General features: G+C 53.6%; 10 protein-coding genes across 10 annotated transcripts; 6 read left to right on the top strand and 4 right to left on the bottom strand.

Annotated features, from left to right (window-relative positions):
* Positions 1 to 365: 365 nt before the first annotated feature.
* PG997_000708 (uncharacterized protein) lies at positions 366 to 905 on the bottom strand (the record flags this gene model as incomplete). The annotated part of the gene is made up of 1 exon (XM_066805023.1): positions 366 to 905. One exon carries the CDS (start codon positions 903 to 905, stop codon positions 366 to 368), a length of 540 nt encoding a protein of 179 aa, XP_066674796.1.
* A 1,818-nt stretch (positions 906 to 2,723) lies between these two features.
* On the top strand, positions 2,724 to 3,991 carry PG997_000707 (uncharacterized protein; the record flags this gene model as incomplete). The annotated part of the gene is made up of 3 exons (XM_066805022.1): positions 2,724 to 2,802; positions 2,893 to 3,333; positions 3,384 to 3,991. The coding sequence occupies 3 exons, from the start codon at positions 2,724 to 2,726 to the stop codon at positions 3,989 to 3,991; spliced, it is 1,128 nt and encodes a 375-aa protein (XP_066674795.1).
* Positions 3,992 to 4,867: 876 nt separating this feature from the next.
* On the top strand, positions 4,868 to 6,408 carry PG997_000706 (CDF family cation efflux system protein; the record flags this gene model as incomplete). The annotated part of the gene is made up of 6 exons (XM_066805021.1): positions 4,868 to 4,949; positions 5,003 to 5,052; positions 5,147 to 5,191; positions 5,255 to 5,402; positions 5,467 to 5,993; positions 6,061 to 6,408. 6 exons carry the CDS (start codon positions 4,868 to 4,870, stop codon positions 6,406 to 6,408), a joined length of 1,200 nt encoding a protein of 399 aa, XP_066674794.1.
* Positions 6,409 to 6,691: 283 nt separating this feature from the next.
* Positions 6,692 to 7,459, bottom strand: PG997_000705 (uncharacterized protein; the record flags this gene model as incomplete). Its single annotated transcript, XM_066805020.1, has 3 exons — positions 6,692 to 6,797; positions 6,894 to 7,270; positions 7,352 to 7,459. The coding sequence occupies 3 exons, from the start codon at positions 7,457 to 7,459 to the stop codon at positions 6,692 to 6,694; spliced, it is 591 nt and encodes a 196-aa protein (XP_066674793.1).
* A 2,207-nt stretch (positions 7,460 to 9,666) lies between these two features.
* PG997_000704 (alcohol dehydrogenase) lies at positions 9,667 to 10,723 on the top strand (the record flags this gene model as incomplete). The annotated part of the gene is given in 2 exon segments (XM_066805019.1): positions 9,667 to 10,622; positions 10,642 to 10,723. The coding sequence occupies 2 exon segments, from the start codon at positions 9,667 to 9,669 to the stop codon at positions 10,721 to 10,723; spliced, it is 1,038 nt and encodes a 345-aa protein (XP_066674792.1).
* Positions 10,724 to 11,752: 1,029 nt separating this feature from the next.
* PG997_000703 (phospholipid-translocating ATPase) lies at positions 11,753 to 12,818 on the top strand (the record flags this gene model as incomplete). The annotated part of the gene is made up of 4 exons (XM_066805018.1): positions 11,753 to 12,071; positions 12,170 to 12,230; positions 12,329 to 12,729; positions 12,790 to 12,818. 4 exons carry the CDS (start codon positions 11,753 to 11,755, stop codon positions 12,816 to 12,818), a joined length of 810 nt encoding a protein of 269 aa, XP_066674791.1.
* A 415-nt stretch (positions 12,819 to 13,233) lies between these two features.
* On the bottom strand, positions 13,234 to 13,722 carry PG997_000702 (uncharacterized protein; the record flags this gene model as incomplete). The annotated part of the gene is made up of 2 exons (XM_066805017.1): positions 13,234 to 13,446; positions 13,510 to 13,722. The coding sequence occupies 2 exons, from the start codon at positions 13,720 to 13,722 to the stop codon at positions 13,234 to 13,236; spliced, it is 426 nt and encodes a 141-aa protein (XP_066674790.1).
* A 1,362-nt stretch (positions 13,723 to 15,084) lies between these two features.
* PG997_000701 (phosphoglycerate mutase) lies at positions 15,085 to 16,102 on the bottom strand (the record flags this gene model as incomplete). The annotated part of the gene is made up of 3 exons (XM_066805016.1): positions 15,085 to 15,666; positions 15,727 to 15,948; positions 16,007 to 16,102. 3 exons carry the CDS (start codon positions 16,100 to 16,102, stop codon positions 15,085 to 15,087), a joined length of 900 nt encoding a protein of 299 aa, XP_066674789.1.
* A 1,173-nt stretch (positions 16,103 to 17,275) lies between these two features.
* PG997_000700 (uncharacterized protein) lies at positions 17,276 to 17,884 on the top strand (the record flags this gene model as incomplete). Its single annotated transcript, XM_066805015.1, has 1 exon — positions 17,276 to 17,884. The coding sequence occupies one exon, from the start codon at positions 17,276 to 17,278 to the stop codon at positions 17,882 to 17,884; it is 609 nt and encodes a 202-aa protein (XP_066674788.1).
* A 3,504-nt stretch (positions 17,885 to 21,388) lies between these two features.
* PG997_000699 (uncharacterized protein) lies at positions 21,389 to 22,236 on the top strand (the record flags this gene model as incomplete). Its single annotated transcript, XM_066805014.1, has 2 exons — positions 21,389 to 21,555; positions 21,633 to 22,236. The coding sequence occupies 2 exons, from the start codon at positions 21,389 to 21,391 to the stop codon at positions 22,234 to 22,236; spliced, it is 771 nt and encodes a 256-aa protein (XP_066674787.1).
* Between the last annotated feature and the right edge of the window lie 634 nt (positions 22,237 to 22,870).

The following is a 22,870-nucleotide window of genomic DNA, read 5'->3' as shown; positions in this document are numbered from 1 at the left end:
TGCTAAATCGGACAGAGATACTTGTAATATCCCATGCATGATTCACATACGTTGGGAAAGGTTAGTTCGGAAATGAAAACTGGACTTAAAGCTCGTCACTAAATACAGGTTGACTGGGTGCTTGTCGTCTGATGTTTGAATTAGGTGCAGTCTAGGAGAAGATACAGTTCAAGGACTCGACGCTTAATTAGACGACACGCCTTTAGGACCAAGTCAGATAACAATACATTGCTCGTCAACTATGAGATCTGAGGCTGTATGCTTTAGTCACGCTGCTATCGCCCGTCTGCTATTACATGAAGCTGAACAATCAGCAAAGGGGTATCTGCACCAAATGCCTGGCAGGCTTCGCTCGCTGCTCAACCCTATTTGGGGACCATCCTCCACTGCAATGAGTAGCTATAACACGTCGAGTAGCCCGTGGCATCCATTTTGCCGCCCTGCGACATGGAGATCCCCTCGGTCAGCCACTGCGCCAGGTCACCGTTGCCCAGGTGCGGCCCGTCCCCGTCCCCGTCGATGGCCTTGTCGAAGTTGAACTGGAGGCTGCAGCCGTCGTTGGACTTGGCTTCGTACCAGGTCTTGGGCGTTTCGGAGGTGAGCCACCAGGTGAAGTACTCGGAGCTCACCGTGTTCTGTAGCGCCTTGCACTTGTCGACGAAGCCGGCGGGGTTGGAGGCCGGCTGGGCCGTGTACGTCCCCGTGCCTTGGCAGAGCCAGCCCGAGGACTCGGTGAGGTTGTTGAATTCCCAGCCGCAGCAGCCGGTATCACAGGAACCAAGCTTAGGGTATGAGAAAGACATGTCGCATACGGGAGCGGATTCTCGGGTGGCTAGAATCGGGCTGGCGACTGAAAGTGAGGAGAGCTGCAACAGCAGCAAGCTGATTGTGGATATTATCTGCATCGTGAAGGTGAATCTTGTTTCTTGTGTAGCAGAGGGTCTTGGGGGAATAAGAGTGGCAGTCTGTCTTGGGATCTACTGATCGGGAGAAGAAACAAGTGATCTGCGATGTGGGCATTGGAGTTATATAGGCCTGAGAGGGCTTCGGGCCTGACCCCATACTGTTCAGCATTAAATATGATGATCCAGATCCATAATGATCTACGCCAGTCGAGATGGGCGGCGTCCAACTGCATCGTGCCCAACACACTCACCCCATCACATCGACTAGGCCCGGAATGTTCCTATATCCAATGCATTAATGAAGCGGGGGAAATAACCTACAGGTCTCTAGCCCTTGGGGGCCCCCTTAATTCTGTCGAGTCGAGCACCTGATCATATCATGGGTGTGCCCATGCCGTCCATCGTCACACAGAGACGGCCCCCCGCCCCTGAAGCCATGTAGTCGAAAAGTCAGATCAGTGACGAGAACCTTGGCGTGTTGGTTGGGGCTCCCAATGAGGTGTAAGTGACCCAGAAACCAACAAGCTGGCTCGGCGGCTACGCAAGTTGGGAGGCTCGGCCATTGGTTAGGGGTGCTCGCCAGCTGCCCAATCACGCACATGCATTGGCGGTCAGGGTTGCAGCCAGAGACCAGCACTCTGGCTCAATTCGGCCACCCCTCAGGCACGACCGACCCCGCAGGCAGATCATCATGCACGCCTCCAAGCACTTACCGTCACTACTGGGCAGTAATCCTACGAGCGTGATTGACGTGCGGCAGTGGTGATGGTGGTGGTGGTGGTGGCCGCATGTGCTCTCAAGAAATGTGTCGATTCGTTGCAGGAAGAACGGACTCGGCCCGCCCACTGGATCGGCAAAAGCTGAAGAGCACCCCCGCTGCAGGTAGGCTGCAGCTAACGAGGTGACCTGCGCCTACGACGACAGTTCTGTGCAGCCCAACAGCTAACTTCATTTGTGCATAACTGCGCAATACCACGTTGGATTGACCGGTTCATGGTACAAGGCTATACAGAATCCCTTAGCTGGACAATATTGGATTTGATGCGAAAAGAAAACTGTTTGTGAAGTCCGGAAAGTGCCAAGGATGACTTGACATGACCCTCGACTGCTTGCGCCGCACTAGGGATGACAGACAGCCGTATTGCGATGACGGACTTCGGAGCTTCCAAGCACTCGAGCTGAGCAAACTTACGATAAAACTCCGTGCTCCTGTCAAAATAGCAACTTGCACACAACCAACAAGATGAACAGCATTTTCACCCCTGGACTGTCCTCCCTAACGGAGCCGTGGGCATCTACAAATTGTTGAGACCAATTGCCATCCTTGATACATCTATCGAGCTGCCATTTCCGCTGCAGGTGGAAGCTCTTAATTGCTTCATCATCTACACCAGGCAATCCCTTGACCCAACGGATTGCAGCTGCCCCACAGTGGTTGCTCGTGGCCTCGTGCAGGTAGGTGTGCGTCCAGTTGCGAGATTGAGTGTCGACTTGGATCTTGAATACCTTGCCGTCAGCCTTTCATGATGCTACCGGCACAACGTCACCATGAACAGGAACTCGGCGTTCTCGACCGCGTTGAAACGAATCAAGTCCACTAAATATTAGGCCAAGGGGGCACACTGGGCCAATTAAAATGTGGATCGTGGCGGTATTGAAACCACTAACTTGGGGAGTTGTTCAAGTACCGTGGGCGCGGAGACTTTCTCACTCAATTGTCTCCGCCCATTCTTCCAAAACTCTCCGCGCTCCCAAGCCAAGCCAAGCAATTGCTTCCCCATGCGCGCCCAGGGAGACTGCCCGGGTTCATCCGAAACTATGATGTTGAATAAGGCATCTATCGCACCGAACGGCTTCAATCAGCCTTTGAAGCGCCGAGCCGCCTGCGATGCTTGCAGTTAGTTTCGCCGTCCCCCCCAGGCCCTCAGGTCCCCAGGTCCCCCAGGCCGTTGCACGCGCTAGTGACTTACTTACCGAAACTCTACAGGAAAACGCAAGATCAAATGCGCTGGTGGCACACCTGTCTGCCAACGCTGCGGCCGCCTCGTCATCCCCTGCCACTACTCTGATGTTGGGCGCATTGGACGGCCTCGCCGGCAAAGGCAAGCCCATGATGCTGCCTCGTTGACAACAGAGAGCAACAGTCCGCTCACGAGCAGCCCTCCCGAGCAAAGCGTCCCACAGAACCAAACCCCTGTGAGGGCAACTCCCTTACCAGCCGATGGCCTGGTGCAACCGACATCATCAACCGTGCCTGAGTTTGACATGGCGTTCCTCGACAATGTACCGTGGCTTGACTGGACCAACTCAGCATCGCAAATGTCCCCAAACATTGCCTGGGATAACTTTCCCACGCCAGCTAACGAAACCGGAGAGCCCCAAGATGCGCATTCGCAATCTTCACCGGGGAGGAAAGGACCTTGTGACTGTGCGATACTTGCCCACAAACACTTTTCTATCTTAGGCGAATCACATGAGGGCCTGGAACCTTTACGATCGCTGCGGGAGGCAGCACAAGTAGCCAAAAAGCTGCTGACATGCGACGTCTGCTTCGATACGGGCAAGGGTCACAGGGGGTCACGGGGAATGTGTACCTTTTGGGCGCCCTCTTGTCCAACATCGCGAGCTCATATGCGCAGTTCTTCGTGCAACAGAAGACGAGGCTGGCTGATAAGGAGAACGAACAGCAGACCCTCATCCTGGGCCACGGCCCATCTGCGTCTCCAGACTCGTTGGTCGAACTTCGCGTGGGGAGCACCGAGTATCTGGCGCTTCTGAAATCGGGCATTCGAGTTGATGCCACCAGCCTTAGCGCAATATGCGACGAGTTTGCCCAAAGGCAGCAGAAGCTACACAACGAGGGCCATGAGCAGTGTGTGCAGGGCCGCCCGTGCCAAAGCAAAGATGCATCCGGATGTTCCAAGCCTTCCCAACATTCGCATGCTATATGCCCCAAAGCGGAGACTGATGACCCACGACGCTTTTTCTTATGCTTCCAGGCGGTTCGGATGGTACGGGCTTCGATCGAGGAGCTACAGGCTGTGCTTGAGGACGAGGCGCTGGCATCGCCCTATCCACGATGCTGAGGCTATTCTGGCAGTCGATCCCTGTATCGGCTTGCTGATTAGCCCATAGATATGCAAGACTGGAAAGTTGATGCTGTTTTATTACACATAGAGCATTGGTTTTGGGGGCTTCAACGAAGCCATGTCTTTTGGGTGTATCATAGGTCCAGTTCATACTGTGGATAATCAGGTCCTTCATATGAGAACACGAGAAGGCCTGTTGGCATGTATATATAAAGGAGGCGCGTACGGGAATTTAGGGAACAATGACTAGGGAGAGTCTGAAAGACTTTCTAGATTTGATGGGTTCAGATGATATATCTACAAACACGGGACATGGGATGAGTTGTGTGGAGTCGCGGACCTTGGGACACGGGTACTCGGTGGGGGGGCGATCGGACTTCCGCAATCTCACGCTCACCAAGACGGAGCGTTTTGAGAAAACCTCCGCCCTCCTGACGGCGACATTTTCCTGGCCAAAACCCACACTTCCCGCGTTCGGTCATACAGCGCGAGGTTTCACGTCCGTAACAACCACCGTGTCACTAAATCTTTGCACCACTGACCGGAAAAGGAATTGGCTGACGAGGCATTGCTCAGCCCGATGCGCCGCCCCGCGTTTGCCCCCCGAGTTTTATTACTGAAAACCCTCCGCCCTGCCACGCAGCTCCGAACGGGACCAGTTTCTGCAGAATAAGTAGCTGCAGGTTCCTCCCCCTTTGGAAACAACAAACATCTGTCAAACAAGCCTTTGCGACAAGATCTACCAGAATTTCTTATTTTGGAATACGATCGTCTTTATCCATTCGGAAGTCTTTTTGGCCATTATCATTCCAAAACAGGCTTAATACATTTCGCTCTAAGATCCACAGACCATAGTGTCGCACACACATCGCCATGGGTTTTACACTAACCAAGTCTCGGCGCCTGGCCATCATCATCTGCATATCCTTTACCTTTTTCGTGGCCGAGATAGCAGGTTAGTATCGGCCCCTATCCGTTTGTGTCCGACACGGCTAACTTGAAGAATAGTGGGCTTTTATACAGGCTCGTTGGCCCTAGTTGCCGACGCTTTCCATTACGTATGTTGTCCTATCACGCTTCTTTCCGACATAGACGACTGTCTTCTCCGCGTTGGCCCCTCCAAGAAGCACCGTGCTGACCTTACGAACACAGTTGAGCGATGTCATTGGCTTCATCGTCGCTTTCTCAGCCTTCAAGGTAAGCAGCCCCAGATGCACACTACAACAGGGTAACACGTGACTGACTTGACCCTGTTCACAGGTATCCGAGCGGGAAGAGTTCTCTCCAAGTCTTTCCTTTGGCTGGCAGAGAGCCAGCCTACTGGGTGCCTTCTTCAATGGTGTCTTCCTACTGGCTCTTGGTGTCAGCATCTTCCTCCAATCTATAGAGCGGTTCATCACTATACAACGTAAGTTTCCCTTAGAATGAACCTTCCCTTGACGTATATGACTCGTAACTAACGATACTACTAGCCGTCGAGAACCCTAAGCTTGTGCTCATCATTGGCGGTGTCGGACTTGGCCTGAATCTCATCAGTGCAGTTTTCGTGGGTCACGACCATGGGCACGGCCATGGACACGATCACGGCTCGCATGATCATGACCATGACCACGGCGATGAGCCGCATGACCATGCACACGAACACGAACACGGCGATGCTCACTCTCACTCTGACCATACTGGTACCAACGTACATGGCGAACACTTGCACACCACGAAGCGGACAGATAGCAAGCCGGGCTTTGATTTCGGCATGATGGGCGTTTTGCTTCACGTTTTGGGCGACGCTATCAACAACATTGGTGTCATGGTCGCCGCGATTATCATCTGGTTCGTCAAGGGTGACCAGCGCTTCTACGCCGATCCGGCTATCAGCATGGCTATCGCCCTGATGATCTTTGTGTCGGCCATACCTCTAGTGAAGAACACTGGCAAAGTGTTGCTGGGACACGTGCCCAACAACATCAACGTCGAGGAAGTGCGACATGACATAGAGAAGGTATGTTATGCTCACTTCAATACCTCCCTTCCACACTCTTCATTTTGCTGACTCCACGCCAACTCAGGTCCCCGGCATTGAATCCTTGCATGAGCTGCACCTGTGGTCTCTGACTCAAGAGAAGGCCATTGCCACGGCGCACGTCTCGGTTCCGGAAGATACTTCGGTGGACAGTTTTATGGGCCTCGCCAAGACGGTTAGTGAGTGTCTGCACGCCTACGGCATCCACTCCGTCACCCTCCAGCCCGAGCTGCCGGCGCCCGGTTCCGTCTACAATGCGAATTCGATCGACCTTGCCAGACAGACGGCCACCGCTGGGGACTCGGGAGCTGAAGCCCGGCGTCGGGCGGTCCCGCAGTCGTGTCAACTCACCTGTGGCAAAGACAAGTGTGCCAACCTGGGTTGCTGCTCATAACCGATCGGAGTCTTGCACTTTTTGCCTACGGGGCCATTTACCTACCTACATGTAGACTAGAGCGATTTAACTTTCAGAATACCCAGCTTCAATGCCCGTCTGTATAGATGAAGAGGGCGAGGCAGTAATGTTTTCATTTTACATTTAACTTGATCTGGATCCACCATCTGTCCGAATCGCAATGAACTGCTTGCATTGCCGTCTGTCTTCTGGTCTTGAGGCATTGCTTTCCTTGCGTGGCAGCAACCCCTGAAAGTGACCCCGGAGTAATGGACGGGGAGAACTATCTTTCATGCCCTCCCATTCTATGCATCTGGAAGAAGTATGAGCCCACGAAAGTGCCGGTGAAGATACAGAGGATGATGTAGCCGTTGAAAGACACGGCCAAACTATATTCTCTGTTAGCCGACTGGTCAATTCCATCGTGACTTTCGTGTTTTGTTTCCCGCAGAAGGGAAATAGAAGGACTGGATATATATACTGACAGGGCCAGAATGGTCGCGTTTGCGAATACCAGGGTATACCATAGTGATCGAACGAGCTTCTCCCAGGCCCTGAGTCTGTAGTAGACGACGCGGCGGCAGCAGCAGCCGCTATCTTTGTTGGTACAGTAGCTCCCCTCCTCGAGGTTCTTTTCGGTGGTCTGGTCGTTGCTCCTGCTGCGGCTCCGGCTCTTCTCCTGGCGGTCGTGCGCGCGTCGGAGCATGGTCGCGTCGTGCCTATTGAGGACGGCGCAGAGGACCTGCAGCATCATGGCCAGGCACAAGACGTTGATGCAGATACAGGCGAAGGGGGCTGGGGAGTTGGTACGCCAGAGCGGGGTCAGGATGCAGGCGTCGATGGTGTTCCAGTTCCAGACCATCTGATTGCGGTGCGTTAGTATCACTGATTTTGTACCTACTTTTCGCCATTTTCTGCTGTTCGGCGTTCATTGCAAACTCACGTTGACTTTGCACCCGCCCATGCTCCCGGGGCTGGGCATGCCCTCCGTGGAGGACATGATGGTAGACGCAGCTGCGGCTGCGGCTGTCGTTGTCGATGTGGGATCCATGATGAAGGTAGACTGTGACTGCTGGGAGAGAATGAGAATGAGAATGAGGTTAGAAGTTGAAATAGAGAAGAAGAAGCTCCGTTGATAAAGAACACGGATGGCCTACCATCATGGTGGCTTAGATGCGCTCTCAGTTTCGCGTGAAAAGCATGCCCTATTCATAGCGAGGGCCGCCTGATCTTCAGCCAGTGTGTGGCCTGCGTGCAATGCCTACCATCTGCGCAGGTTTGAGAATCTCACAGGACACTGCCGCTCGTGTCGATACTGCTAATCATGTAGGTAGCCAACATGGGTGGCTGGATTACTTGACGATCTCGAGTCGAGCTTACATATGTAGTCTTGCGTCAATTGGTGCCTTGGTGGCCGGCCTGCAAGGTCATATGTAGGTATATATACCTTGAGGGATGATCCTAGGCAAGGCCAGCCCTAAGACGGCTGGCTTTGCAAGTTGGAGGTCTTTCACGCTGTCATTGATGCAGAATGTGGTACAAACAGAAATTGCAATTCCCAGGAAGGATAAAAAAACTGTGTATTAGATAGTTACATGAGGTGATCGAATGCCCTGAAAAGCACATGAGCAGGTCGTCTGTGAGCCATGTCCCATGTTGAACCCCAATAAATCCAAATCCCAACCTTGGAAGCCGCTCAACCAGAGATGCTCCGAAGGTTTGCTGTATCAAAGTTTGAACTCGAGTGGGTCGGAAGTCGGAAAAAGCTTCGGTGCGGTTTGAAGGGTTCGTCGACCACTTGCTATTTCTTTCCTTTTCCCCCTTTCTTTAGAAGATCAGCCAAAAGACTGCCATTCAAGGTGTCAATAGGGATCAAAAACTCTCAAGATAATCATCTACCGGGCCCTTCCAATTCAAAAAACCCCCGCGCACACAATACATACCCGGCATCATTGCACTTGCGTTATCTTGGGTGATTCCAGAAGATACACAGGAAAGGTGCCAAGGATTGTCCAGATTGACCGATGATGAGTAATTGTCGGATATCCGAGACAAAGCTGGCCGTGGGCAAGCATGAAATGGACTCGACAAGAAACTGAGGTCTAGTTGCCAAGCTCGAGTGAGCGAGAGGTACCCTATACTTTGTCCCCTTGACCACTAGAAACCGCTTACAAGCCAGAGACTCTCTCTTCAAACCGATCCAACTGAGTGCATATAGTTGTCAGATCACGTGGGAAACTGTGACTTGGTTCACAGCAAGAGGTCTCCCCGTCGAACAGGACTTCGTGCCTAATCGAAATTCTCTCTGGACAGGGTCGCCGAGATGGCTGCCACCAGTTTTATCAGACATTCAAAGTTGGCCGTCTAATCGCTTAGGGGCGGAGTATGAAGGATGCAGTTCCCTGGAAAGCTGGCAATAGTTCGTCCTTACTATTATTTGGGATTAGATGAGAAGACTCTCTTCTTTGATCACCTATCTCCATGACCTTTTGTCTCACGATGGATGAATTTGCTTACCCTCCAATACCGTAAAATCCTCGGGGGCTGAGTAGTGTTATCACACGGGATCTGCATCATCTACACCGCTAGGATGATTTTGGTTGCAAGTTGGAATATCTTTGTCAGCCTGTGTCACAAGGTCGGTCATCTGAGCGCTGCGCGAATTAGCGGCGGCGTTCTACACATTAACTTTCTCAGGTAGGTCCCCGATGGGCGGCGGCGGGAAGAGATTCGATAGTGGAAAAAAGAAGAATAAGACGGGGAAAGAAAAGGAAGCGTAGATCCCGCGCACGGGAAGGCGAGCAACGTTCGTGATTCGCTTCACCTAGCCGCTTACGAAGGAAATTTTCGCTCCCGCGTGGAGCTGAATCCATAGAAGCCAGCGCTAACGGGGTGGCAAATCGGGTGCGGTGACAATATCGTCTGTGCTGCTTCCATGCCGTAGTCCTATCAACTCACACGAACCGATGGCCCCTCCCGAGCCCCACGATGCCGATGTGACGCCAGCCTGGGTGAGACGCTCCCACCATCTTGGGTCATTAGGACCATGATCCTTGTACGTGGTTTAGAGCCCAACTTGATATGGGCGATATAAGCGGTATAAAGCAACCCTTCGGAGACTTGTTGGTTGTTGGTTGTAGTAATTGAGAGCAAGCAAACACAGTTGGCCGGCAAATGCTTTTTGCTACATTTCAATTGCCCCTGCCCCTGCCCCGATCCAGTCGAAAGAACAAAGTGAATCCAATCAGTATAAAAAAGATGAAGGCCTTCAAGCTCGTCCACTGGGGCCAGCCCGGCCAGTACGTCGAGATCACCCGACCCAAGCCCGGCCCCAACGACGTGCTCATCCGCATGCGCGCCGCGGGCCTCTGCCGCTCCGACCTCGACATGCTGGACAGCCAGCCCGGGTCCGCGCCCTACGCCGAGTCGGTCGCGTCCAACTACGTCCTCGGCCACGAGAACGCGGGCTACGTCGCGGAGCTCGGCGCCAACGTGACGGACCTGGCCGTCGGCGAGGCTGTCGTCGTCCACCACATGCCCCACTGCGGCAACTGCCGCCCCTGCACCGACGGCATGGAGAACCACTGCCAGGCGTTCAAGCGCGGCGCCATCGCGACGGGCCGCGGGTGCGGCGGAGACGGTGGGTTGGCCGAGTTCCTGATCGCGCCGCGGACCGAGGTCATCTCGGTCGGGTTCGAGGTGGATCCGGTCGACTATGCGCCACTGACGGATGCGGCGGTCACGGCGTACCACGCGGTGCAGACGGCGGTGCAGCGGCTCAAGCCCGGCACGAGCGCGGCCATCATTGGCATCGGCGGTCTGGGCACGTACGGCGTGCAGTTCGTCAAGCTGCTCTCGGCCGCGCAGATCTACGCCGTGGACACAAGCGAAGACCGCCTGAAGGTCGCACGGGAGGTGGGTGCGGACTCAGCCATCCTGTTCCGAGAAGGAGGCGCGGATGAGGGCGCGGATGGCCAAAGGGCCGGAGACGAAATCATGGAACTCACCCAAGGCCGCGGCGTCGACGTCATCATCGACTTCGTCGGCAGCTCATCAACGCTGCAGCTCGCCGCCCGGATCTCGCGCGCCCGGGGACGCATCGTGCAGGTGGGCATGCACCCGGGCGGCGCGCTCGAGGTCGGCTGGGGCCGGCTGGCGACAAGCTGTGAGTTCGCCATCAGCCTGGGCAGCACGCGGCAGGATCTGCGCGAGGTGTGCGAGCTGGCGAGGCAGGGGGAAGCTGCGGATCGACGTGCAGAAGTTCGGGTTCGATCAGATCCCGGAGGCGTACGAGAAGCTCCGCAGGGGGAGCTGACTGGGCGTGCGGTCGTGGTGTTTCCGCAGCCTAAGGAGAAGAATGTTGGTGTAGGCCGTCGAGGGAGTGGATGTAGGTTGTTTCTTTTCTTTTCTGGCACTTTTACTTGACATGCAGCTGCGTGATTGGTTCTGACATTCCTAACAGTCATTCGTTCCAAACTTTGATTTCTTGGGTCTCTTGCATTCGCAATGCAACAGTATCAAGCAGATGATCGCCACTTTGCGGCACATGTTTACGCTTTTACTCAGGGCCTCACATCAACACGACCCCGGCTCAATCAACTTGATTGTAGTATCAGTCGCACGTATGGGTGTAAACTGGCCAAGGGGCTCTTCTTGACCACCATATGCGATCTATGCGATGGTAGCATATGAGAGTCTTGACTCTGAGCGATACGAGCTACCTCTATGCCGAGGGTTTGAGGCAGAATAGGGTAGCTCGTCTCTCAGATGCCACCCTGTTCATTTTTAGGAAACCTTGGAGGGAGAAGCCGTGGCGCCGTGCGAAGCTCCTCAAAGACGGACAGCTGCCCGGCCTAGCGCGCTGGATATGGGAGAGGTCGACGCCACAAGCGAAGAGGCGTCACTCAACATGTTGTCGGATGTTAGTCCGCGGGGATTTCAAGGGCGCCATTCGAACTCTAGATTTCACAGTTGGTATCTGGTGACAACAAATACACGTGGATCCGCCTAAGGAGAGAAGGTACTCACTTTTCAAGCCTGCGCTCTTTCCTCAGCTTCGAGAATTGCTAGGCCCGTGACGAGCAAGTTAGCGCTAAATAGACCAGACCCAAAAATGTACCAACATGCACTCTTTTGAGATGCCATTCATTGGTAGAACTACATGTACGTCCATGATAGCTGGCCTGCTTGTTGGGGGGTCCTTGGCTTTTGCTGGGCCAACTTGGCGGCATTGGACCAACGCTGGAACAAAAACCATGACTTCAACTGCTACACAACTGCTCCGTGTATTCATCTTCGGTGCTTCACAGCGCAGCTCAAACGGCTAAATTCACTCTTTCTCATCATGGCAGACGCCTTGCCTCTAGGTCTCTATCTGCCGCCAGGAGTGAAGCCATTCGGCCCCGGGAACAACTGCAACCTGGACATATGCCCAATCGAGTTCACTGTCTATGGCTACAGACCTAGCCTGGCCGCCAACATCACCTTCCTCAGCCTCTATTTTATATCGGCTGCCATCCATCTCTACCTGGGTACCCGATGGAAGACACGGTTCTTCATGATTTGCATGCTCGCCGGCGCTTGCAATGCTATAATAGGCTATGCCGCCCGAATCGCCTTATACTACAACCCCTTTAACTTCACCGCCTTCATGATCCAAATCAGTAAGCCCGCTCGCTGCCTCCATTTTGCTCTGCCTCCCTGGCCAAGAAGCTCCGTGCCGTTGATGCTGTTGTGGACTCACCACGATTCTTCCCTCCAGTCTGCATAACCAGTGGTCCGGCCTACTATTCGGCGGCCATCTATGTCACCCTCGCTGACGCGTATGTTGAACCCCTTGCCCAAAACGTTCCCAATTACTTGACCAGGAGCTTGCTTATACTCAAATCTGGCTGAAGGATCCGATACTTTTCGCGCTCAGCGTCACGCCTTCCGCCGCGCCTCTTTTCCTGGGTCTTCATCAGCTGCGATGTGGTCTGTCTCCTCTTCCAGGGGCCGGCGGCGCCTTGTCGACCGTCTCGGCCGCCTCCCTCGGCTCGGAGCAGCTGAGCAAGGCCGGGGTCGACATGGCCCTGACCGGACTCAGCATGCAGGTCATCGTCATGGTGGTGTTCTGCGGCTTGTTCGCCGACTACCTGATCCGGTACTTCCGCGCGGGGCGGACAGATCGGTTCGGGCGCCGGGCCCAGCTCTTCTTCAGCTTCATGGCCCTGGCCATTTTGCTGATCCTCGCTCGATGCGCCTACCGTCTGTTCGAGCTGCGCGACGGATACGAGAGTGAATCGATCCGCAACGAGTCCTACTTCATCGCCTTGGAGGGGGGTAAGTATTCGTTCCTCGTGGCCCCTAATTTCATCAGCTGCATAATTGCGTTCCCTGCAGGAGTCTGGCTAATGAACCCTCAAAAATAGTATGGTCATCGCTGCGGTTTACTGTCTCATGATTTCTCACCCGGGATTTGTTTTCAATGATGACGATAAGGGATCGTCTGCTGGGGACTCGGTAGTCGAGAGCTATGCCCTAAAAGATATTCCGTAGTCGAGGAAGCGCTGTCGCACCTCTCGGATTTCGCCCCCTTTCCTGATTTAGATGTTGGACGGCCTTTGGGGGCATTGATGGATAATTTTTGGGAACTTGACACGCTACATTGATATGAAAGATCTTGGCGTACGACACCGTTGGGAGGCTGTACTTGAATGTTATTCGATTTGATATTCAAAGCGTTTTTGCGAATGAGATAGGTTCACGGATACCCAGAAGCTCTGAAGCCTGTATCGTCCATTCCGCCGGTAATAATTGTCCAATACCTGGCATGGCGGGGGCCCCTTAAATCCCCAACTTGCCCCATCGCCTGCCGTTTCCATGCCGCCGGGTCCTGATGCGCTCCACACCCGATGTATCGTCATCGTCATCCTGCGGCCTATCGTCCCACTGTCGCGGTTTGGGGACCTCTAACAACGCCCTGGCCATTCCATGGATGTATGCTTTTTCCCGAGGATCTAGCCGCGGTAAAGGGTCTATGTCCTGATATTCCTGACTCTGCACGGGTTTTAGAAAGGGTATTTCAAAACAGGAGGCGGTAACAGCAGGATCGTCACTTACACTCCGGGTGGACCGGGAGCTTGTTTTCCGTCCCCGAAGGAAGAATTCGACGATCGCCACAAGGGCCGCGAGCGCCAGCAGCAGGATGGTCGCGTCCTTTATACGGGCAGCAAGCCCATGAGGCTGAAGAGAACACTGCGCATAGGCAAATACTGGGAGCTGTGAAGCAGTGGGTATCTCCATGTTTCTCACAACAAGAGGCGGAGGAAACATGATGGCGGCACGATGAAGCCAGCGGGACGATGGGGATAAAGAAATCTTTTTAAGATCTATCGGGGGTAGGAAAGCTGGATCTCATTGTTATAAGCTAGCCGTGATTGGTCTTGTAGACCCAATTGGGTGGTTTATCCTTGATTTCCTGACCTTTTTTTCGTCGACATGGTAGTGGATCTTTGATGATTTCACACTGAGGGCCCGTACACACCGCTCTCTGCACAAAATCACCAATTAGCCCCGATGTGGTACCCGGATCCTGCTGCTTGGCTTACTCCAGTACGGAAAAGATAGCCGTAACTAGGCAGCTGCTTGACAGTACGGTCGGAGGTTCTGTCCCATGTACGTGGGCTGGATTGTATGCCGAAACACCGGTTTCCCGTCCCAGCTCAGCCATTGGAATGCGGCGTAGCAACCAGATGAATCAGCCCCCTGCGAAGCACCCAAGTGCCGCGGGAAAAGACCCAGGAAAATGCAACTGGTGACCTCGGTTGAGCCGTTGCGTTGTTGCAGAATCCACCGTGAGGATTCTCCGAGCGGTTCAGTACCGTCCGTTGGCAGTTGGGGTCTCTCCGGTTGGGTCGTTCGGATGGGTCTTCCGGTTTGTCAGCGGGTCTCATGCTACTGTAAGCAAGAAAACTGGACGTGACCGTACCAGAAAACGTACCTACTTAAGCAGCCACCCTGGTCTGTCCCACGGGCTTTCGTCTCCACCGAGTCGATACCGACAGGCTGGACGGCACAGCACGCGGAAGTTCAGCCAATTTGGGGCTATATATCGATGAGCATGAATGCGGCACGTAAAGCAAAGCCACCAAAACTGTCATACTGCGCCGTTGTAGGGTTTCAACTGACACGAGAATCACCGCATCGCTCAGATGACTCCGACGACGATCCTATACATGCCCCTAATATGGCCAACGAGAACGGGTGCTCTATCTCCCAACATGTCTTTGAGTAACCGCTGAATGCCATGAACCGGTAGCAAGGCATCAAGAACATATGTGACAAATTGCAGCATAAGTCGAGTATTTACACAGGCCGGACAGTTGTTGAGGTCAATACTTCCGACAACTGGGTCAGTGCCAAATTGTACGGTGGCGATATTGTTGCACGTGACTTTCTCTTTGGTGTTGACGGAGTCTATAGCTTCATTCGCAGCTAATTATGGCGGCTTGGGAACGAGACGTAACCGGAGTGCTTGAAAGGGAACGGCCCAGACTGCAAGCGTGACTGTTCCATCACAGCCCGTAGAGGGTAGAGTTTTGGCCGCTCTATCACTATCGGTATCGTCGAACAGGCCGATGCCAATTGAACAAATCTATGGACTGTCGAAGGAAAATAAGGAACCCACTATCAGGCTCAGGCCACCAAAGACCGGGTGGCCTTGACAAGGAATGCCGTGGTCGAACCTGGTGACATACGAAACGGTTCTTGGCCGATCACTCGCATCAAGATGCGCGAAGCCAACGAGTGCATCGTAATAGAGACAAATTGGTTGGGCTCGTTCTCGAATATCTCTTCCATGGCAATGCGTGCCCGTAGAATATGCTCCTCGTCGGTTTCGCGCCTGTCAGCCTCGAACAGTTCGTCGTCCTCGGTGAAACCAGGTTCAATCAAGTAGGACGGATAGTGTTCCTGGATCCACGACTTGGAGGACCGACGGTCGCACGTATGCCGGCCCATACGTTCGCGGAGGTTCTCTTTGACCATTGGCTGGTATGGCTTGCCCTGGGAAGCGGCAAGATCCTCGAAGGAGAGCCGTGCCGTTTCTAGACAGCGACGCATGGGACTGCAATACAGTGCTGGCCAAGGCATCTTCTCTTGCTCAATCAGTCTGCGCCAAATCTTACCATTATCGGCAGCTTCTCTCTTCCCTTGGTCTGTCAACTCGGAGTCGGCCCAGACTGCGTCGCCATCGCCATCTAGGAGCGCCCAGTGGCTCTATCGGTCGTCAGTTAGTACACCACAGTCATGGAACACAGTTACTCCGGAACTACATACCTCCCAAGCTGGTGTACCCACCTTGGCCTCCATGACATTGTGAAAGCCTTGGCCATGGCGGCCTACGTACAAGACCTTGTACTGTTCGCCGTTCTTAGCATTGCGATTGAGCTGCTCCACGTGGTTTGCGAAACGTTGCCAGGGACTGAGATGACTGTCTTCAGTTGCGCCAGCTTCTGTGACATAAGATCGCGGGATCAAGCCAAGATCTGCATGTGTCGTCTGGGTATTATATGCGATTAGTCACCGGCCGTCACCTTCCAAGAATGGGGGAACGTACGAGTGCATAATTAGGCTCTTGCTTCATCGACGGCTGGATGAAGAAGCCGACCAGGCATTCAAAATCAAACAGCTTTGGTCTTCCCTGAGAGCCCATGATGGTAATGTGTTGGTGCCGTATGGCTGGTCTATCACGAGAAATGTGATATGTGCGAAAAGCAGGGTGTATGGTTCCTACCACTCAACGAATTTCAATCGTTGGTAACCTCTTCATGTCCTAAAATTCATTGTTCCAATGCCTGTGTTGAAGGATTCCATGGAGACCTGGGCTTAGATGCACTTCATTCATATTAACTGGAATATATTTGATCATATGCACTTGTTTATCTGTAGCTTCATCGAGACTGTCAAGACGAAGGTCGGGGATAGATGCCCGGTTTCGTCATACGTTGTGCGTTATTTTCTTCTGGCGCTTTCCAGACAGTTCAGAAGGCAAGCTGGGAGCGCATGTGGGGTAAGAGCACAGGCATTGAAATCTAGCAGGGCTGTTGGGCTGTCAGCTTCAGCACTGAACTCTGCGGGGTTAGTGAGATTCTAGCAAACAGCTGCTGCTGCGGGGCAGGGACTAAATTGATCCCAACCAGGTTCTTTGCTCATGCAATGATCGGATTGTGAGATTCACCTTTGCTTTGCCAGTCATTTGTTTGCTTTCTGTAGTTTGCCTATCTACCTAGGTACCTTGGGTTATGTAGATAGAGCTGAGATGCCTGCGTGGCAACGGGCCTGGCTCGTAAGCTGGTTGCTTGGACGAAACTGTCCCGCTGCAAAACCACGTACCTAGGTTTTGGCTGGCAACTTCGCAATGGGGGTTGCTCTTTACCTTCGGTTCTTTACCTAGCCAAGCAATTTGACACACACAAAAACATGAGCGAAGCGAACAGAAACTTTCAATTGATATGACAGTGGCTTGCAGCCTGCCCACACTGCCCGGAAGGATACACCTATGAACACCTATGAGGTCATGGATGGAGCAGCGCTGTAGCTGTAGTGGGGTGGCTTCCAAGCACGCGGGAGCTACGGGGGAGCCCCTCCATTGTAAGCCAGGTTTACGCCATGATGACGGTATGCAACGAGGGTCATTGAAGACTTCGGGCTGGGGAACTACATAAAGAGAACCCATGGCCCCCAAATCGCACCTCAATTTTTCAGCCTCATCATTCTGCAAAGCCCAAACAAGATTATCCCTCCTCAAAACGACCCTAACTCCCTTCAACCACCAACAAACAGTCACATAGCAACCGCCAAAGCAACTCGAACATCCATCCTCAACATGTCAGGCGATAAGACCATCATCGACTCCATCAAGGAAGGCCTCCAGCCCAACGACGCCCGCGCCATGGGTCTCGGCTCCGGCCGCCCCGGCGCCTCCGCAGACAACGGCAGCAGCGTCACGGACACGCTGACACCCGGCACCAACAAGAAGGGCGAGAGCGACTTCGGCCAGGCCACGCAGAACATGCTGGACGCGACGGCGAACAAGGTGTCGCAGGCCTTCCAAGGTACCGGCCAGACTCCCACGAGCGGCAACGACACGGTAATGCCCGGCACCGACAGCCGCGGCGACAGCAAGCTGGGCAAGGAGACGAGCGGCATCGCGTCGACCATCGCGGACAAGGTGTCGGGCGTCTTCGGCGGCGCGTCCCAGACGACGAGCGCTTCAGACACATTGGCCCCCGACAGCGGCAGCAGGCTCGGCCAGGAGACGAGCCAGATGGCGCACAAGATCGGCGAGGCCGGCGAGAACCCTCCGCGGACAGGCGCTGCCAGCAGCATCCTCGCTCCCGGCACTGACGAAGCTGGTCGGAGTGAATTGGGAGGAGAGGTTGGCGACATTGGCAAATCAATGAAGGCTCACGCCGAGAACTATGCCAAGAAATAGATGACGCACATGACTACAGTACGAGGGAAAGGTCGCAGTCTGATGCGACTGTGGAAACCTTGAATTCCCAGTACTGAGGAATCGGTACAGAGATTACATACCCCCACATTCATACTCCCGTACCACCCATCGACACATAGTCGATGTTGTAATACTTGCCTGTAACCTAGAAATAAATTCAATGCTCTTGGAGCAATCTTTTAAGAACACATACTTGGCTTACTTGTTGTGACTTGCATCATGTTGCTCTTGGGGGGTGGGTAGCGTCGAGGGCTTGTAGACTGCTGCAGTCGCTAATTGTATTGTGGGGGATCGGCATACTGGTTGTCCACAGCAGTAGCCATCAACGACCAATACAAAAGCGCCAAGTCAATAAACGTAGGTAAATTCAGTAGTTTTATTCATGTTGTCAATTTATGTATGTTTCCCCAAAATATTATTTGTGGCTGGTGTCAAGGCAACATTCTAAAGTTTGGTGTTCGGAAGTGCGAAGTTGGGCTCAGAATATAGGAGGGATAAGACAAAAAAAAAGTGACCGCAGAGGGAGTTGAACCCTCTTGCCTTTAAGCATATTATAATGATACTACCGCTAGGCTATACCGACCCGGTCAAGGAACTCTTGTGTCAATTAGATATTTAAATCCTTCGCAGCTTGTTCGAATCTTGCTCATGGTTGATTAAGCTTCAACAAGATCGTGGTTCGTGCCTCTGAGGAGGGTTCTTCCGTCTGTCACACTGGTGTCTTACTGATATCACGCGTATATGGGCTGTCATACAAAAAGATGAGCTTCAACTACCATACCTGCGAGCTTTCCATTGATCTGAGCATATACTTCTCATGTACATACAGCCTGTGAGCTACTCACTCAAAAGTTGGTCGGAAAAAAGGGGTATCCAGCGGTCATTTGACTAACAGAATGCAAAGTCCAACACATACCTGCTGCAAAGGACCTGCCTCAGGACTTGGCGGTGTACACGAATTCGTGATCTGGTATGGTCCCGGTATTCAGACTTCTGATGTACTTTGAATCCCGACTGGCCCGGAATGGTTTAGGGATTGTCAGTATGGGTAAAATAGACAAGTACATGGCAGAAGAGAGACTTACATATCAGCATGAAGCCCAGTTTGAAGAGCACAGGAACCCAGACTGCCAAGGCAATGATTTGACCAACTGTCCAATCCACGGATGATACTCTAAGGATCATAGTTGGGAGCGAGGTTGTTATGTTGAAGATCAAAAGGAAAGACCACCCAAAGTAGAAGAAAACAAGATAAAACTGCAACACTCGAAACACACGTACGGATAACCATTTTCCCGCACTGGTGTTGAAGTGAGTTTTGCACGTGGTGTCTCCAGTCTGGCTATTATTCTCGCGGATCGTGCCGTCATGAATCTTGAGAGCAACACGCGAATGAATTGTGCTCATTATGATCCAGCTAACCGTGATCCAAGGACAAGCCACAGGACTGAGTAGGAGATCTTGCGCGACGCTGAATGTCTCGCAGGCGCGAGAAACCAATTCATGTACAGAATATTAGGTGTATCTCAGCAAGATGGGTGGATAGCTCGGCATTCGACCGAGATTGAAGGATGGAATAAGAAATGATATCTCAACAAGAAGTGCCGCCTTATCTGCATGGTCTAACCCGACTTCCCCTTATCATTCAGAGGCCGCAGAACACTGGCTCTATCCATGGAAGCGGATTTGAAGATTGCAGCTATAGCAACGAATCAAATGTCTTATCGGAATCAGAAGTTCGATGCAGTGTCAAGCTAGTCTATTTGGTAACCTCCTATACTGGACCTTGATTCTAAGAATTTGGTTATATGGCAGACCACGGCAGTAGTGATCAAAATTCATATCGCAGGTGCAAGACGACCACCTCACCCCCGGAGAAGAGAATGTGCAGAGAGAAACCCGGCCTGTTGAGTTGCATTGACATTCACCGATGTAGGAAATCATGTGACCCGTTAACGAACGATGTCTCCCCACCAACAGGAGTCGCTGCAGATGGCCACGAGCCACGTAAACGTCGTCAAATGCAAGGAGGCAATGCCGCACGGGGTCCCGCGATCAAACACCATTGTGTCCAGGCGCGCCTTTATACCGCCAAGAAGCTTAGGAGAACATGCTCCACGACGAGCCTGTTTCCCTTTTCGAGTATATAAGATGGATGGAAAAGTAGAGCCTCCGTTTCATTTTGAGCAGAAGTGGATTCTCAAGGCGAGCTGCAGGAGCGGGGTTTGTCAGTTGTCAGTTGTCAGGTGTGTATTATACGTCGTGAGTTTCTAATAAGCAAAACGTCGTCGCTGCATGTGCGGATTAGCGGCCGCACGCCGCCAGCCCACCATAAATGGTTTTGGGTGGGTGGCCAAGCTTCGATTCTTCTCAGGCGGAGTGGGTGTGGGTGTGGACTGTAATCTTCGGGGCGAACGGCCGGAGGCAAATCGTCCGTCTGGCCGTGTCTGTGCGAAAAGGGCCCCGGAAACAGTAGTGGGCGAATCGCATAGATCAGGCGCCTAGGCGCCTAGGCGGCCGCTTGCTGGCTGCCGAATGTTCACAAGAGGTGGAGTGCAGTCCGATGGGAAACAGCCTTGCCGGTTGGGCAGTGCTTCATGGCCGTCTGGCCTTATAGATCATCACGCTCGATTGACCCTGCGTGACATTGCAGATCTGGTGATGGACGATCGGATCACTGTTCGACATTCGGGTATGTGACTCAACCCCGCAGATACCCAGAAAGCAGGCGTTGGACCATTCGAGCCTCTACCATGACCGGCATACACCTTACAGCGATGTACAACTCTTTAGCGGTTTGAGTAGAAGTAGAAGAACAACAGCATGAAGATGCAATCACCGAGGAACTTCCTTTTCAGGCGATCTCGAGAGGATGGGAGCGGCTCAGCCTCAAGCACGCTAGGCGATATGGGACGACGTCCTGTTGGGGCATTTGGCTAGCGGATCTGTGCCAGGGGGCTTTTTTAGCGAATGGCAGGGCACCTGAGGGCCTGTGCAGCGCCTGTAGGTCGTTTCATACAGCGGCCACGACAAACACCAAAAGAAGCAACTTGGTCATCACAGTCCCTTCCATTGGCAGGCCCGCAGATCCGCCACATAGACAGTACCGGCGACTTTCGTGATAGGACGGTTTTATATTAAGTGATGCTCGTCACGGCACTATCCACCGACCGTGTGGCTCGCTGTCCATCCTCAGTGGAGGAATCTCGAGCTCTATGCACATGACCAGCCAGAACATGGCATTCTGCATGGATCTGGAAGATCCCGCTCGAAGCCCGCGAGCGTTACATCGGTTTCCTTCGGCGGGGACCGTTGATGAACTGGGAAAACGAGCCATGATATACTCCGTAGATGCTCAGCTATATATAATGGTGACCCGATCCGGGCTGCTGTTGATCGTTCTGAGAGTGCTTCCTCAGTCCTGTGCTTCAACCTAACTTCGTCCAACACCTTCAAGCCTGAACGCCGCATACCTTCTTTAAGATGCGTTTTTCCTCCTCGATCTTGCTGGCGGTGCCCACCCTCGCTTTCCCGACTACACTTGGACCTAGAGCCGGCGATGCCAACATCAAGCCGTGGAAGGCCGCAGGGCCCGACGACTCGCGCGGACCTTGCCCCATGATGAACACCCTGGCAAACCACGGATACCTGTATGTCTAGGCACTTCAGCTTTCCTCTCTTCTCCCAAGCATGATGTGATTGCTAACGGAACCCTCGTAACCTACAGCCCCCACAACGGCCGCAACATCAGCGTCGACAACATCGCCGACGCCATCTTCGCCGCGACCAACTGGAGCCGCGACTTCGGCCTGATCCCCGGCGCCGGCGCCTTCGCCGCGCTCGGCGTCCCGACGGGCGGCACCATCGAGCTGAAGCAGCTCGACAACCGCACCGCGGGCATCGAGCGCCCGGCCTCGCTCGCGCGCCCGGACGACAGCAACACCGTCTCGCCCGCGCGCGTGGACGCGGTCCTCGCCGACAGCGCGGACCCCCAGTACATCAGCGCGGCGTCGCTGGGCGCCTCGCGCGCCCGGCTCGAGAAGGCCGCGCCCCTGACCGAGGCGCAGGAGTCGCCCGCGCGCGGCGAGGCCGCCTTCATCGTCACCCTCATGCTCGACGGCGCCGTGCCCGACGCCGCCGCCGACGCCGAGGGCGCCGCGGCCAAGGCCGGCTCGCTGCGCGCGTTCAAGGACTACACCCGCGTCTTCCTCGCCGAGGAGCGCTTGCCCGTCGAGCTCGGCTGGAAGCCGTCGGAGCGGCTGGTGCAGTTGGCTGACATGTCGCCTGTGAGCGCTGCGATTGCGGCGGCGCAGAAGGGTGCTACTGCTTAAATAAGTATTCACTCACGATCATCCCCCTGGGTTGGATGGTGGATGGATGGAGGGGCGTTGCAGTTGACGTGTTGGTATTAGTAGTAGCAGCATATGTCATGTTACGAATTGGACGTGCCACGAAATAGAAATTCATTGATCTCCAAACTTTGACGTCGTGAAGTGATGCAAGCCTGCATGTGGGTGAAACGAAATGCCGGAAGCAGGTGGCGGCAAGGACATGCATCCGTGCCAATACAAGATCGCAACTTCCGCATGTTAAGCCCTGTCGTGTTCGTAAGCTACGATACCGAAATGAAATTCTCGGAATACTCCCATTTGCCGACGAGACCGGTATCAATGATGCAATAGGTTGAATTGAGCTCGCACACTTCGGTATCGAATTGCTGCGCCTCTAGCCAATCGAATCATTCTATTAGAATGTAGCCGAGCTTTGTTACCAAATCGATTTCCAAGTTTCCCGTTTTCCGTGCTTTTAGTGTGACGGGTGGCCCTGCTCTAGCCTGGCTAGCATTGGCGCCGGTCGGAAAAGTCGAGATGTCCGGGGAAGGCGATCAGATCATCACGCTATGTGATGCGTGCCAACTTTTACGTTGAGGCGGCGTAATCTGTTCATAATCGGACGAATTCTAGC

Source organism: Apiospora hydei (assembly GCF_038363865.1).
Source record: "Apiospora hydei strain CBS 114990 chromosome Unknown utg000002l_segment0_segment0, whole genome shotgun sequence".
NCBI classification, from domain to species: Eukaryota; Fungi; Ascomycota; class Sordariomycetes; order Amphisphaeriales; family Apiosporaceae; genus Apiospora; species Apiospora hydei.
Note: the sequence above shows the minus strand (reverse complement) of the source record. Positions and strands in the feature narration are given on the sequence as shown.